The sequence below is a fragment of the Rhineura floridana genome, chromosome 22 (assembly GCF_030035675.1).
Source record: "Rhineura floridana isolate rRhiFlo1 chromosome 22, rRhiFlo1.hap2, whole genome shotgun sequence".
Taxonomy (NCBI): domain Eukaryota; kingdom Metazoa; phylum Chordata; class Lepidosauria; order Squamata; family Rhineuridae; genus Rhineura; species Rhineura floridana.
This window is the reverse complement of record NC_084501.1, coordinates 4,688,853-4,702,676: the sequence shown is the minus strand read 5'-3', so window position 1 is coordinate 4,702,676 and position 13,824 is coordinate 4,688,853. Positions and strand designations below refer to the sequence as shown.

At 44.3% G+C, this 13,824-nt stretch overlaps 1 protein-coding gene across 3 annotated transcripts in view; it reads right to left on the bottom strand.

Moving 5' to 3' along the window:
* Positions 1-261: 261 nt before the first annotated feature.
* The window catches only part of IQGAP3 (IQ motif containing GTPase activating protein 3), a 98,966-nt gene continuing 85,403 nt past the window's right edge, over positions 262-13,824 (bottom strand). For all 3 annotated transcript variants that reach the window (XM_061605840.1, XM_061605838.1, XM_061605839.1), the window contains exons 36-38: positions 4,661-4,753; positions 2,522-2,630; positions 262-1,681 (exon numbers count right to left, since the gene is read on the bottom strand). In XM_061605840.1, the coding sequence (XP_061461824.1) occupies positions 1,568-1,681; positions 2,522-2,630; positions 4,661-4,753 (316 nt within the window). In that variant the 3' untranslated portion in view covers positions 262-1,567. The remainder of the gene's footprint in view (positions 1,682-2,521; positions 2,631-4,660; positions 4,754-13,824) is intronic.

Genomic DNA, 13,824 nt, shown 5'->3' with positions numbered 1-13,824 from the left:
TTGTGGAAAGAATAAAGTAATGTTTATGAGATTTGATGATTAAGTAAGATAACTACTGGAGGAAAGTGATTTTATAATATGACTTAAGAGACAGGATTGTTATATATTATAGACTTATAACTGATTTGATCTTTGACAAATGGGAAGTCAATATTTTACTCTTTATTTTTTATTTTTGTTTTTTTTTTTTTCTTTTTTTCTTTTTGTTTAACTATTTTTGATTTTGTTTTTTGTCTTTGAATGTTTTATGATTTCGTCTTGTATGTTTTATGAAAATCTGAATAAAAATTATTGAAAAAAAAAAAAAAAAGTTGTGCAGCTGGAGACTTCCACTAGCTCAGCTGCCTGATGATGGAGTTATGTGTGGATTTTAAAATAGTACTATTGATAAAACCATGCAGCCGAGAGCATTCATTTTCCATGCAAATTGAATATCATATCATGATTAAACTCTCAATGATCAAATACTAGAATATCCAGATGCAAGTGTCCTTAATTTTCAGTATTTTACAGTAGCATCCCAAAGAGATTTTTATGCACGTCATAAGAAACTTTAAAAAAAAATGAACTGGGATTGGGGGAAAAGCTCAGTTGAGGTTCCCTGGTATCTCTGATATAAAGTCAATGAAAACCTTTTTTGGTAGCTGCATAATCGAACAAAGGGAACCTCTCTCTCTCTCATACACACACGCATATATATATATACAAACAAAGAATTAGTAGGACAAAGTTGCTGTTTGAGAGACAGAAAACAGAAGCAGAAGAGAAGCCTTCCTGGTGCATTGAAGCTCCAATGAGGAATTGGCCTATCCTTCATCTCTGCAGGCCGTTTCACAATAAATGCTTCAGGGCCAACTTAAATCCCCTTCTCTGAAATCTAATGCCAACAGGATTTATCCAGGAGAGGGCCAGAAGGAGGAAGAAAACAGCTAACTGGGGAGTGTACGCTTGACTTAATCAGATATTGGCTACTGAAGGATGGCAGAGGGCAGCTTTCCCCAGCTAGGTGTCCTTTGTTTTGGATTACAACTCCCATCAGCCCCAACATGCTGGCTGGGGCTGATGGGAGTTGTAGTCCAAAAGCTCTGAAGGTTGGAAAAGGCTGGCATAGGACACAGGCGACCACACTCTCCTTTCCCTGCTGATAAATCCAGCCTCTGTAACTTTAAAAATCCATCCCCTGCCACCAGGACCGCAGGCCATCCTGTATCTAGATTACAGTGAAAGCAGGTCGGGGGGGGGGGGGCTCAAATAAAGGAACACTCTGCCCGTACAAACAAGTTCGCTGCACATAGAAAACTTCCACATCAGGGAGAACAGCTCACATGCTAGGATTCTACATGCAAGGATTTTAAAAAATGTATGGAGAAACATTCATTCATGTCAATCTGCGGTGGTCCAGACTGGATCCAGGTTGACCACCTTGGCGAAAATTAAGCCAGAGTCAGGCACTTTGAGTTGTTGTTTGTGGTCCATCCCAAAGCACCATGAGCGTCACCATCTCTTTGGCACCAGCCAGCCAGCCCTAAAAGATGCCTGTGCCCATTGTGACCCTCATGCCTTTGACTTATTTCTTGAAAAACTTCTTGTTGAGGAGGAAGATCAGGAGGTTGACGTTGATCTTGGCCTTGTCAAACATTTTCATGATGGCGACGCCCTCATACTGGAGCTGGAGGAGGTCCTGTGAAGGCAGGTGGGCGAGGGGGGAGAGAAGAGGCAGCTGCGTTTTGAAATGACCTCCATGGCCTTGCCCCCCCCGCTTCTCTCCATGGCCCAGGACAACTGCTTCCCCACCATCCTCCACGGCTGAAGGTCTCCTGCCCCCCTCAAATGACCCCCTTCTCCTCCCCTTCTGGTCCCTCCTGCCTGAAACTGCCTCCCAGGATGCCAGTGTGATGCTCCCTCATCTGGTTCTCTCAAATCCCTCCTCAAAGACGCACCTCTTCTGGAAGCCTCTCCCTGGCCTGGGGACCTTAACCTAGCTCCCCCACCCCCAGGAAATATTTCCACTCAAGACCAAAGCATTTTTGGCAATGGTGAGGAAAAATACATTGGGGTGGGCAAAGAATGGTGGGCACAGCCTGATGGGGATGCAAATCACCCCTCTCCCTGGTCATCCGATCAATTATTTGATGAGCAGGGGGTGAGCAACAACACATGCATGCACAAATCCTGCTCCTCTGCACAGATCAGCTGAGGACGGGAGACTGTGTGTGCGACCACACCATTTTTGGCCACACCTGCTATTGGCATGCATCTCCCCCCCCTCCGGGTTGGTGAAGGGCAAATGTAGCCCATTATCCCCCCATCCTGCTGTTACTAAGACCTAACTATGGACAGCTGAAAAGAACTCTTGTCCCTTGTCCAGCCCTGCCTCCGTTTCTCTCTGCTTCCACTCATTTTCCCTGTATCAAATTTTAGGTTGGAAGCTCCTCGGGGCAGGGACCTGTCCAGCTTAACGTTGGAATGCACCCCGCGAGGCTATAATCAGAACCACAGATCTGCTCCACTGGCCCCTTACCTGGTAATGGAGCTGAAACTTCTCCATATCAACTCCCATAAACCTTGCCTTCACCTGGAACTTGCCAGCTTCCCCGCAAGGGACGATTTCAAAAATAACGTTCCTGAGTCTGGGGAAAGGGGGGGGGGAGATGAAGAATTTTAAACCATAAGAAAGAGGGCAGTTGGAGGTCAGTGGCCTGGCATACCCTTTCGCACCAGGTGGCAGCGTGGAATGGTTGTTAGTGACTTGGTGGAGAAGTCACACTCAGCCATGAAACACACAAGCCAGGGATTCTCTCTCTTAGCCGAGTCCACCTCACAAAGTTGTTGTGAGGGTAAAGAGAAACGCAAGACTTAAAATAATAGAGTGTCGGGGCTAGGGAAAAGAAGAATGGAACGCCTGAGTCTTATTTCTGCAGAGGGGCAAGAGTTGCTGGGTTATTGTGGAAGACCACAACATAAAATGAGCCAGGATCCAGCCCTTTTCCGGAGGGAAAGTGGGATGAAGCAAAGGAGTTCAGGCATCACGTGCGGCTCACGCCACTGCAGGGCAATGTGAGATTCCTTCGCCCTGGCCTGCTCATTCTCAGTCAGCCCCCACATTTGCAGTATGAAAATACCATGCAGATGCAGGGAGATCACCTCTTTGAGAATGAGGCATCCTCGGATAACTGTGACTTATTTCTGCCTCTCTGTGGGAGGCAGAGTAACACCACTGCCAGAGCTGGTTTCCACGATAGATAGCGACACGTGTGGGATCCTTGGGCAGTTTGCGATGCGAATAAAGCACCAAGTAACCCAACTGGGGGGGGGGGAGTGCATAGACAGAAAGGCTGCCTATTCTTCCTTCGCTGATTCCTTCTTTAAAATGACTTGGCCTTTCTCAGACTTTACCTCCTTTCTGTAGCTAGTCACTGATAGCGTGTGTGAGCGCTACCTTATACCTCTATAATGGCCACATGTATTGCAGTCAGAATGACATTATGTCCCAGTGCTAATAAACCTTAAGTTTCTTTCAAGCATCAGTCTTACCAGACTGTTCATTTCTGTGCTCTGCAAACTGCAATAGGTTACTAAAGGTGCAGAAAGTTTTGAATGAACGGATAAAACAGCTCAAGAAGGCATTAACGGGCGTGCTTTGATCCCAAAGCTGCAATCAGAAAATTTCCATGCATGGTTGTATAGAACAAGACACAACTGGACAATAAAGGACTCCTGGAAGCTGTGGGAACAGGAAGACCCATGCAAGGGGTTGACAGCATTGCAGGATGGGATTCAAAGGACCATAAGGCAAAAGCTCTATTAATTCAATGTTTGGCTGACTCGCCCCTTATGCATGTGAAAAAGTAGGGTACTTATAGACCCTTTCCAACTCTACTATCGTATGATTCTAAAATTCTGTGTTGTTAAGCCTTGAATAATCTATATGGGAAAAGAGGAATGCAAGATCAAACCCAGCTTTATAAAGAGCTGTTCTCTGGTCAGTTAAGAGGGGGATTCCCCCTTAAATCATATGGAAAAATTGCTGAATCTAATGGACAAACTTAGCATTGCAGAAGGAATTGTAGTTTTACGCCCTCCACGGCTATCTATGCATCAAACTCCAATAGTTCTTGGGTTCCACTGATAGCAATGCCTGTCCTGGCCATCAAGATCTGTAAGCTGCCATTTTTAATTTCCCATCATGCCCTAGGAAAATCCACAAATGTAGGAAATTAAAAATGGTGGCTCCCAGCAGCCTGTAACCACCAGGGCCCCCCACCAGACAGGGAAAGCCTGGGGGTGCTGTAGTCCAAGACAATTGGAGGGCACCGAGTTGAAGAAGGCTGGTCAGGACTACAGCTCCCATCAGCCCCATCACTGTACAGCCCTGCTGGCTGAGGCTGATGGGAGCTCTAGTCCAAAACGGCCAGTGATTGAACCTGTGACTGCATCCACAGCACGTCCCCTTCCGCTGAGTTATGGCCCTTCCTCGTGGAAGAGAAACCCTGATCTTGTGCAGATTTGCAGCTTCAACCTTACGGTGCTCACACGAGTAAACCACATAACTGGGCAGGCAGCCAATTCCAGAAAGCGTCTCTCAGCACAAGGAGGGCAAAGCTACAAAAGCCTGATAGCTTAGATGGAACTAGCAGGGCAGGGAGGGGCCTTCTCTTACTGGCTGGCCGGGAGGTCTTCAATCTCCAGCAAAACACCCTTTTCAAAGAGGCGGGCTGCCGTGTAATGCAACATTGCCTGTTTCTTGCTGGGCCTGCAGGGAAAAAAAAATTCAAATGGCATATGCAGACAGGGCTCTTAACAATCCAAAAGATCCCTTCCCACCCTGACTAGCTGCTTGCCCTCTCGCTGGAATACAAGCTGAGCCAAAGGATGCTCCCAACCATTTATGTAGACAGAACAGGGGTGGCTAAGCTGACAAGCCACATGCAGCCTTGGCCAATGCTCTGGGGGGGGGCACATGCCAGTGGTGGGTGTGGCAAACAGTGGATGAAGCCCCCCACTCTCACACATGCACACACGCTGCTATCGCCCCCTCTTTGCTCATCAAATCTGATGACTGGGGAGGAGGATAAGCTGGGTGCTCTGAAAGAGCCATGTCCCAACTTTTGTCCACCACCCACCCCTTCATAGAAACACCTGTAGTTTTCCAGTGGGAGGGTAGTTCCTGTCTTGCGGGAGCAAGACGGAGTGCAATTAATTCCCCATGAAGGCCCATCTGAAAGATCTAACAGCAAAAGACCCAATGATGGCTCTGGCACTAGTATTTGCCTAATGATATCCGAAATTTTACTAAGCACATTAATTCAGAATTCTTTGGCACAGCTGCATTCTTACCATAGATGAATGAATGAACCAACTTCCCCACAGCCTCTCCAACATTCTGCAGAGATGGCTCAGTTAATCCTGTGTAGCTTCAATGGTGTCCAGTGCCAGCTGTGAATTATTTTGAATGACTCTTCCTGAATTTTAGCTGACATTGCTTTAAATGGAGCTTCCCCCCATACAGAGTTCAATTTTTCCTCTGGTATTACACAACCCAGATCTAGTTCCCAGCACTGTTTGACTCCCATGGAATCTCCTGTCAGCTCTCCAATCAAAGCCTGGAGCATTCTTGAAAGTAATCCTTTGTAGTCACCTCCCTCATTTATGCATAATTGTTCGTACCATGTTAGATCTCTGTGTCCCCTTGCGCTAGGAAAGAGCGAGCAATGGACCAAATTTGAATAAGCTGAAACCAAGAGGGCTTTAATCCTCCCACTTTCACCATCATCTCACCTTCTGACAATGGCTGCCCATTCTTATATAGGTCATGAATGTGAAAGATTCCTTTCGGCTCCCAGTCATTATACTGTAGAAATTTATGCTCGTACCTAAATGTAGAATGCATCAATACGGGGAGAAGAGGGGACTGCAATGGGGCTAGGTTTTTAGCCCATTTACTCCAAACCATCATAGTAGCCTTTAGGAATGGGTTTTCTATCACTCCCAGCACCTTTTTACTTTTTTTGGAAAAGTAAAGCTATCAATTTTAAAGGGAAGTGTCCCAATTCCATATCCACCCATGCAAATGAATCTGTACCTCTGATTATATGGATCAACTGTTTAAGATGACAGGCATGGTAACAAGATTAAAGATGTGGGAACCCTAACCCACCACTCAATTTATGCCTCTATAACATGTTCTGGGTAAAGCGACTTCTCTTTGCCTCACGTATAAACTCCTCAATGGCACCTTGCCACTTTTTAAGCCAGTTTTCAGATAAAACAATCAGTAATACGAATTATGGAACAATCTCCCTGATGAGGTACGCCTAGCGCCAACATTGTTGTCTTTTCGGCGCCAGGTTAAGACCTACCTCTTCTCCCAGGCATTTTAGCATTTTAGTATTGTAGTATTTAGCATTTTGTATTTTTAGTATTTTAGTTTAGTATAGATTTGGAAATTTAATGAGTTATGTTTTAAATTGATTAATGTGTGGTTTTAAATTGTATGTTGATATTTTGATGTTGTGAACTGCCCAGAGAGCTTCGGCTATGGGGCGGTATAAAAATTTAATAAATAATAAATAAATAATAATAATAATAATACTTGAAATATGAATAAATGTTTTGGTAATATTGACATTTTTACTGTTCCACATTTCCACAACCATGATAAAGAAAGTCATTCCCAGGACCAAAGATTGCCAACCACATCCATAGTAACCAGCTTTATGTTCCTTTTTTGGAGTTGGTGCCAATCCTTTGTGATCATTATCCCTAAATATCCGAAACCCCCATGACATAATTCCAGCCCAGAGCTCTTCTGCAGGTTCAATCGATCATCTAGAGCAGCCTTTCCCAACCAGTGTGCCTCCAGATGTTGTTGCACCACAACTCCCATCTTTCCTGACCATTGGCAATGCTGGCTAAGGCTGATGGAAGTTGCGGTCCAACATCTGGAGGCACACTGGTTGGGAAAGGCTGCTCTAGAGAACAATTGATACAGGGACGTTTTGATTTGGTCCAATTACTTTCCAGTCCTGTTGCCTTCCTAAATTCTGCAAAAAATGGTTCGAATAGGATATATTGCCTGCTGACCATTTGCTGCAGATAGAGGAATGTCATCAGCAAACATATTGATAATGTTTCGCTTTCCCATGACTACTATTCCTTCGATCAGTGGAGTAGAACATAACTGTCTTGCCAAGACCTCAATAATGAGGGCAAAAAGCAAGGGGGATAGCGGGCACCCCTGCTTAGTGCCTCTCTGGACTTTGATAAGGGGGGGAATCTGTCCCCTTTACTCTTACCCTCATGGAGGCAGGAGAATACAAATGATCTAGAAGCTGTACAAAATCTCTTGCCAAATTTCCTGCTGGGAGGAAGGGCGGGATATAAATTAAATAATAAATAAATAAAATGAATATGTATCTCCAGTTTCTTTAAAAAAAAAACCCATTCCACCCTATCGAATGCCTTAAAGGCATGTACAGAAAATAAAGCAATTTTTTTTTAATGTTTCACGTTAGCTGTATATATAATATTTTAAACTCTTCTGATAGAATCTGCAATCTGTCTCTGGGGTATGAATCCAGATTAACCCGTAGTAACTAACGTGCCTACAAATATGTTTAAGCGCTGACCTAAAATAGAGGTGAACAACTTAGCATCGTTATTTATAAGTGATATCGGATTATATGACCCCATTTGCATGGGATCCTTGCCTGGTTTCAACAATACCACAATCCGAGATTCCCTCCAGGAATCTGGGATATCTGTGCCATTTAGGATAGCAATGAATAACTGCTTCTGGTGGGGGACCAGTTGTTCTTTGAAGGTCTTATAGAATTCCTCCCTAAAGCCATCTACTCCGGGAGATTTCCAATGCTTCTGCCTAGTAATTGCGTCTTCATTTCTTGTTCAGAAATTTCTTCTGTCAACATGGCACTCTGGTCTTGTGATAGTTGTGGAAATTTAAGTTTAGTTAGATACGCATCTATATACTGGGGGTCTGTGCAGAGCTTGGAAAAGTTACTTTTTAAAACTACAACTCCCATCAGCCCCAGCCAGCATGGCCACTGGATTGGGCTGATGGGAGTTGTAGTTCAAAAAAAGTAACTTTTCCAAGCTCTGGGTCTGCGTTATCAGAGGAATATAGATTTTCAGTTTAGCAATTGCTTGTGAGATATCCACAGATTTATGACAGATTTCCCCCTCCCAATTTCTGATTCTGCTTATCACATTGTGGAGTTTTTTTCTTTTTAATTGCACAAGCTAGTAATTTTGACCCCTTATTACTAAATTCGTAGTAGCTGCTGTGTACATAAGGGATTCCCTTCTGTATTTTCCCCACATCTAAGGACTGCAGCTTAGTTTGTTTACCAGGTAATAGCCTGTACATTTTTGAGCTTCCAGACCTCTTCTATTCTGTGCTTAGTCATTCTATGCCATATCACAGCACTTCCCTTGCAGCCTTTTTATATTTATTCAGGTGACTCATTTCCCCAATGCATAAGCCTCTAAGAACTACCTTCACTGCATGCCAGACTACTCTGCCCTCCACCTCTGGAGTGATATTATCCTTAAAACATGATGATATATATTCTTTCGGTGAATCACAGATCTTCTTATGTGCTAACAATTGGACGGTGAAACACCATTGGAATGAGCCGCATTGAGGATCAATTCTTTATAGTGAAACAGAGACAGGGGCATAGTCAGATAAGAACATAAGAAGAGCCTGCTGGATCAGGCCAGTGGCCCATCTAGTCCAGCATCCTGTTCTCACAGTGGCCAACCAGGTGCCTGGGGGAAGCCCGCAAGCAGGACCCGAGTGCAAGAACACTCTCCCCTCCTGAGGCTTCCAGCAACTGGTTTTCAGAAGCATGCTGCCTCTGACTAGGGTGGCACAGCACAGCCATCACGGCTAGTAGCCATTGATAGCCCTGTCCTCCATGAATTTGTCTAATTTTCTTTTAAAGCCATCCAAGCTGGTGGCCATTACTGCATCTTGTGGGAGCAAATTCCATAGTTTAACTATGCGCTGAGTAAAGAAGTACTTCCTTTTGTCTGTCCTGAATCTTCCAACATTCAGCTTCTTTGAATGTCCACGAGTTCTAGTATTATGAGAGAGGGAGGACTTTTCTCTATCCACTTTCTCAATGCCATGCATAATTTTATACACTTCTATCATGTCTCCTCTGACCCGCCTTTTCTCTAAACTAAAAAGCCCCAAATGCTGCAACCTTTCCTCGTAAGGGAGTCGCTGCATCCCCTTGATCATTCTGGTTGCCCTCTTCTGAACCTTTTCCAACTCTATAATATCCTTTTTGAGATGAGGCGACCAGAACTGTACACAGTATTCCAAATGCGGCCGCACCATAGATTTATACAATGGCATTATGATATAGCTGTTTTATTTTCAGTACCTTTCCTAATTACTGCTAGCATGGAATTTGCCTTTTTCACAGCTGCCGCACACTGGGTCGACATTTTCATCGTGCTGTCCACTACAACCCCGAGGTCTCTCTCCTGGTCGGTCACCGCCAGTTCAGACCCCATGAGCGTATATGTGAAATTCAGATTTTTTGCTCCAATATGCATAATTTTACACTTGTTTATATTGAATGGCATTTGCCATTTTTCCGCCCATTCACTCAGTTTGGAGAGGTCTTTTTGGAGCTCTTCGCAATCCCTTTTTGTTTTAACAACCCTGAACAATTTAGTGTCGTCAGCAAACTTGGCCACTTCACTGCTCACTCCTAATTCTAGGTCATTAATGAACAAGTTGAAAAGTACAGGTCCCAATACCGATCCTTGAGGGACTCCACTTTCTACAGCCCTCCATTGGGAGAACTGTCCGTTTATTCCTACTCTCTGCTTTCTGCTTCTTAACCAATTCCTTATCCACAAGAGGACCTCTCCTCTTGTTCCATGACTGCTAAGCTTCCTCAGAAGCCTTTGGTGAGGTACCTTGTCAAACGCTTTTTGAAAGTCTAAGTACACTATGTCTACTGGATCACCTCTATCTATATGCTTGTTGACACTCTCAAAGAATTCTAATAGGTTACTGAGACAGGACTTTCCCTTGCAGAAGCCATGCTGGCTCTGCTTCAGCAAGGTTTGTTCTTCTATGTGCTTAGTTAATCTCTCGGGTGGATGCCATCCAGGCCCGATGATTTGTCAGTTTTTATATTGTCTATTAAGCCGAGAACTTCCTCTCTCGTTACCACTATTTGTCTCAGTTCCTCAGAATCCCTTCCTGCAAATGTTAGTTCAGGTTCAGGGATCTGCCCTATATCTTCCACTGTGAAGACAGATGCAAAGAATTCATTTAGCTTCTCTGCAATCTCCTTATCGTTCTTTAGTACACCTTTGACTCCCTTATCATCCAAGGGTCCAATCGTCTCCTGCTTTGAATGTATTTATATAATTTTTTGTTGTTGGTTTTTATGTTCTTAGCAATGTGCTCCTCAAATTCTTTTTTAGCATCCCTTATTGTTAATCTCTCCCAGCTTTGCCCACCAGGTTTCTCTGTGCAGCAGCAGGCGAGACCGGGGGGACGGGGAGGTGGAGTTGCAGTAGTCTATCGTGATGCCATCCCCCTGACCAGGTGCCCTCTCCCACAGTCTTCGGGGTTCGAATGTGTATATTTGAGGTTGGGTGGCCAGGACAGAATAGGGATTCTACACTAAGTACACTATGTCTACTGGATCACCTCTATCTATATGCTTGTTGACACTCTCAAAGAATTCTAATAGGTTACTGAGACAGGACTTTCCCTTGCAGAAGCCATGCTGGCTCTGCTTCAGCAAGGTTCTTCTATGTGCTTAGTTAATCTAGCTTTAATAATACTTTCTACCAGTTTTCCAGGGACAGAAGTTAAGCTAACTGGCCTGTAATTTCCGGGATCCCCTCTGGATCCCTTTTTGAAGATTGGCGTTACATTTGCCACTTTCCAGTCCTCAGGCACGGAGGAGGACCCGAGGGACAAGTTACATATTTTAGTTAGCAGATCAGCAATTTCACATTTGAGTTCTTTGAGAACTCTCGGGTGGATGCCATCCGGGCCCGGTGATTTGTCAGTTTTTATATTGTTCATTAAGCCGAGAACTTCCTCTCTCGTTACCACTATTTGTCTCAGTTTCTCAGAATCCCTTCCTGCAAATGTTAGTTCAGGTTCAGGGATCTGCCCTATATCTTCCACTGTGAAGACAGATGCAAAGAATTCATTTAGCTTCTCTGCAATCTCCTTATTGTTCTTTAGTACTCCTTTGACTCCCTTATCATCCAAGGGTCCAATCGCCTCCCTAGATGGTCTCCTGCTTTGAATGTATTTATATAATTTTTTGTTGTTGGTTTTTATGTTCTTAGCAATGTGCTCCTCAAATTCTTTTTTAGCATCCCTTATTGTCTTCTTGCATTTCTTTTGCCAGAGTTTGTGTTCTTTTTTATTTTCTTCATTCGGACAAGACTTCCATTTTTTGAAGGAAGACTTTTTGCCTCTAAGAGCTTCCTTGACTTTGCTCGTTAACCATGCTGGCATCTTCTTTGGCCCTGGCGGTACCTTTTCTGATCTGCAGTATGCACTCCAGTTGAGCTTCTAATATAGTGTTTTTAAACAACTTCCAAGCATTTTCGAGTGATGTGACCCTCTGGACTTTGTTTTTCAGCTTTCTTTTTACCAATCCCCTCATTTTTGTGAAGTTTCCTCTCTTGAAGTCAAAAGTGACCGTGTTGGATTTTCTTGGCAATTGGCCATTTACATGTATGTTTAATTTAATAGCACTATGGTCACTGCTCCCAATCGGTTCAACAACACTTACATCTCGCACCAGGTCCTGGTCCCCACTGAGGATTAAGTCCAGGGTTGCCGTCCCTCTGGTCGGTTCCATGACCAACTGGTCTAGGGAATAGTCATTTAGAATATCTAGAAACTTTGCTTCTTTGTCATGACTGGAACACATATGCGGCCAGTCTATGTCCAGGTAGTTGAAGTCACCCATTACTACCACATTTCCTAGTTTGGATGCTTCCTCAATTTCATATCTCATCTCAAGGTCTCCCTGAGCATTTTGATCAGGGGGACGATAGATCGTTCCCAGTATTAAGTCCCTCCTGGGGCATGGTATCACCACCATTATTTATACCATTACTGGTATGCGCAGAGCTTGGAAAAGTTACTTTTTTGAACTACAACTCCCATCAGCCAAATCCAGTGGCCATGCTGGCTGGGGCTGATGGGAGTTGTAGTTTAAAAAAGTAACTTTTCCAAGCTCTGGCTATGCGTGATTCTCCCATTTTGTTCCAGACCTCTTTATCTATTAAAATTAAACCTATACGAGAATGTGTTTTGAATCTCAAAGAATAGAAAGTATAAACTCTTTCCATTGGATGGTGTTCCCTCCGAACATCTATCAAATCGTATTCTCTTATAAATTCATCATTTTTGAGGGACCCGTAGAGTCTTGTGAAGAATTCCTGCTCCTGTATAATCTAGGGTCCATTACCTCATTTAAACCTCCCCCAACAATTCAGCTACCCTTTTAAAACTGAGATAACGTAATAAACATCTTATTTAGAAAGTCCCTTTCTCCTGAGTTTGGAGCATAGACAGACACAAATGTGAAAAACTCTCCATACAAAGACCCTTTAACAAATGCATATCGTCCCATTGTGTCCCAGGACAGGGGGGAGAGCTTGCAGGAGGACGACTCTGACTTTGAGGACTCTGGCGTGGGGTTGAGGGAGGAAGGATCTCAGCGCACCCAAATCCCAACTCCTCCTGTGGAAGCACAGGGAGAACTGTCAGAGGTTGCTTCTAAGGACACGCCTCTTTCTCCTGCACCCGAGGAGCCACCTGATCCACTTGCTGATTCCCAGCCAGGCGCTCATCAGTTTCCCATGCCTACCCAGTCAGCTAGCCCCCCTCATTTGGAGGGAGAAGTTGAGGTCCAGCCCCTTTCCCCTCGCTCTCGCAGAATTCAGAGGCGCAAAGAACAATGGCTGGCGGGGGTTAGGAGGAGCCGTTGTTTGCGCGCAAAAGTGAAACCTATTTAAGGGGAGGTGTAAACAAGGAGGGGGTGCTGAGTCTGTATCTGGGGGCTTGCTTAGTCAGCACTAGTCAGGGAAATAGTTCTTAGAAAGCATAGTTAGGTGAATGAGTCGAAAAGCTGTTGATGTAACTGTAACTTTAATAAAAAGAGAAGACCTTACTGAAACGTGTGCACCTGCATTCCTCGGCTCCGGACGGGTCACCCCCCTTCATTGATAATAGTCCTCAAAGAAAAATTGACATTTTCTTGTGAAAGGTACAGCCACCCCTCTGGAGTTAGAGGTGCCTGGAGGACTTACTTGTGCCCCCAGCCATTTCCCTTTCAATGTCAACCCTGTGCCCTCTTTCGCTGGTGGGTCTCTTGCAGCAGAACAACATCTGGGTTCTCTCGTTTGAGCTCCATTTCAATTTGCTCTCTTTTAACAACTGTCCCCAACACATTGACGTTCAGAGAGATGATTTCAAGCCTGTCACCCACCATTTTGGTACCTTGTCAAAACGCTTTGTTGCTTCATATTTCTTTTCACGATATCCCCGATTTGTTAACATCTGTACTCTGTAACTGTGAACTAACAATAAACATACCAACAACAGATAAACAGCGAATGTAGAAAACCCTCTCACGCCATGTTTCCTGTGCCTGGAAACCTCAGCCATGAGGCTGGTATAGGAAGGCATGTGGGGACTTGGAATAGTCCTGTAGTGATGTTAGCAGGAATCCTCCTCTTTCCTTGTGACATGCAGATAGTTGCAAGCTTAAAGAATGAGTATGAATACTGAAGGGC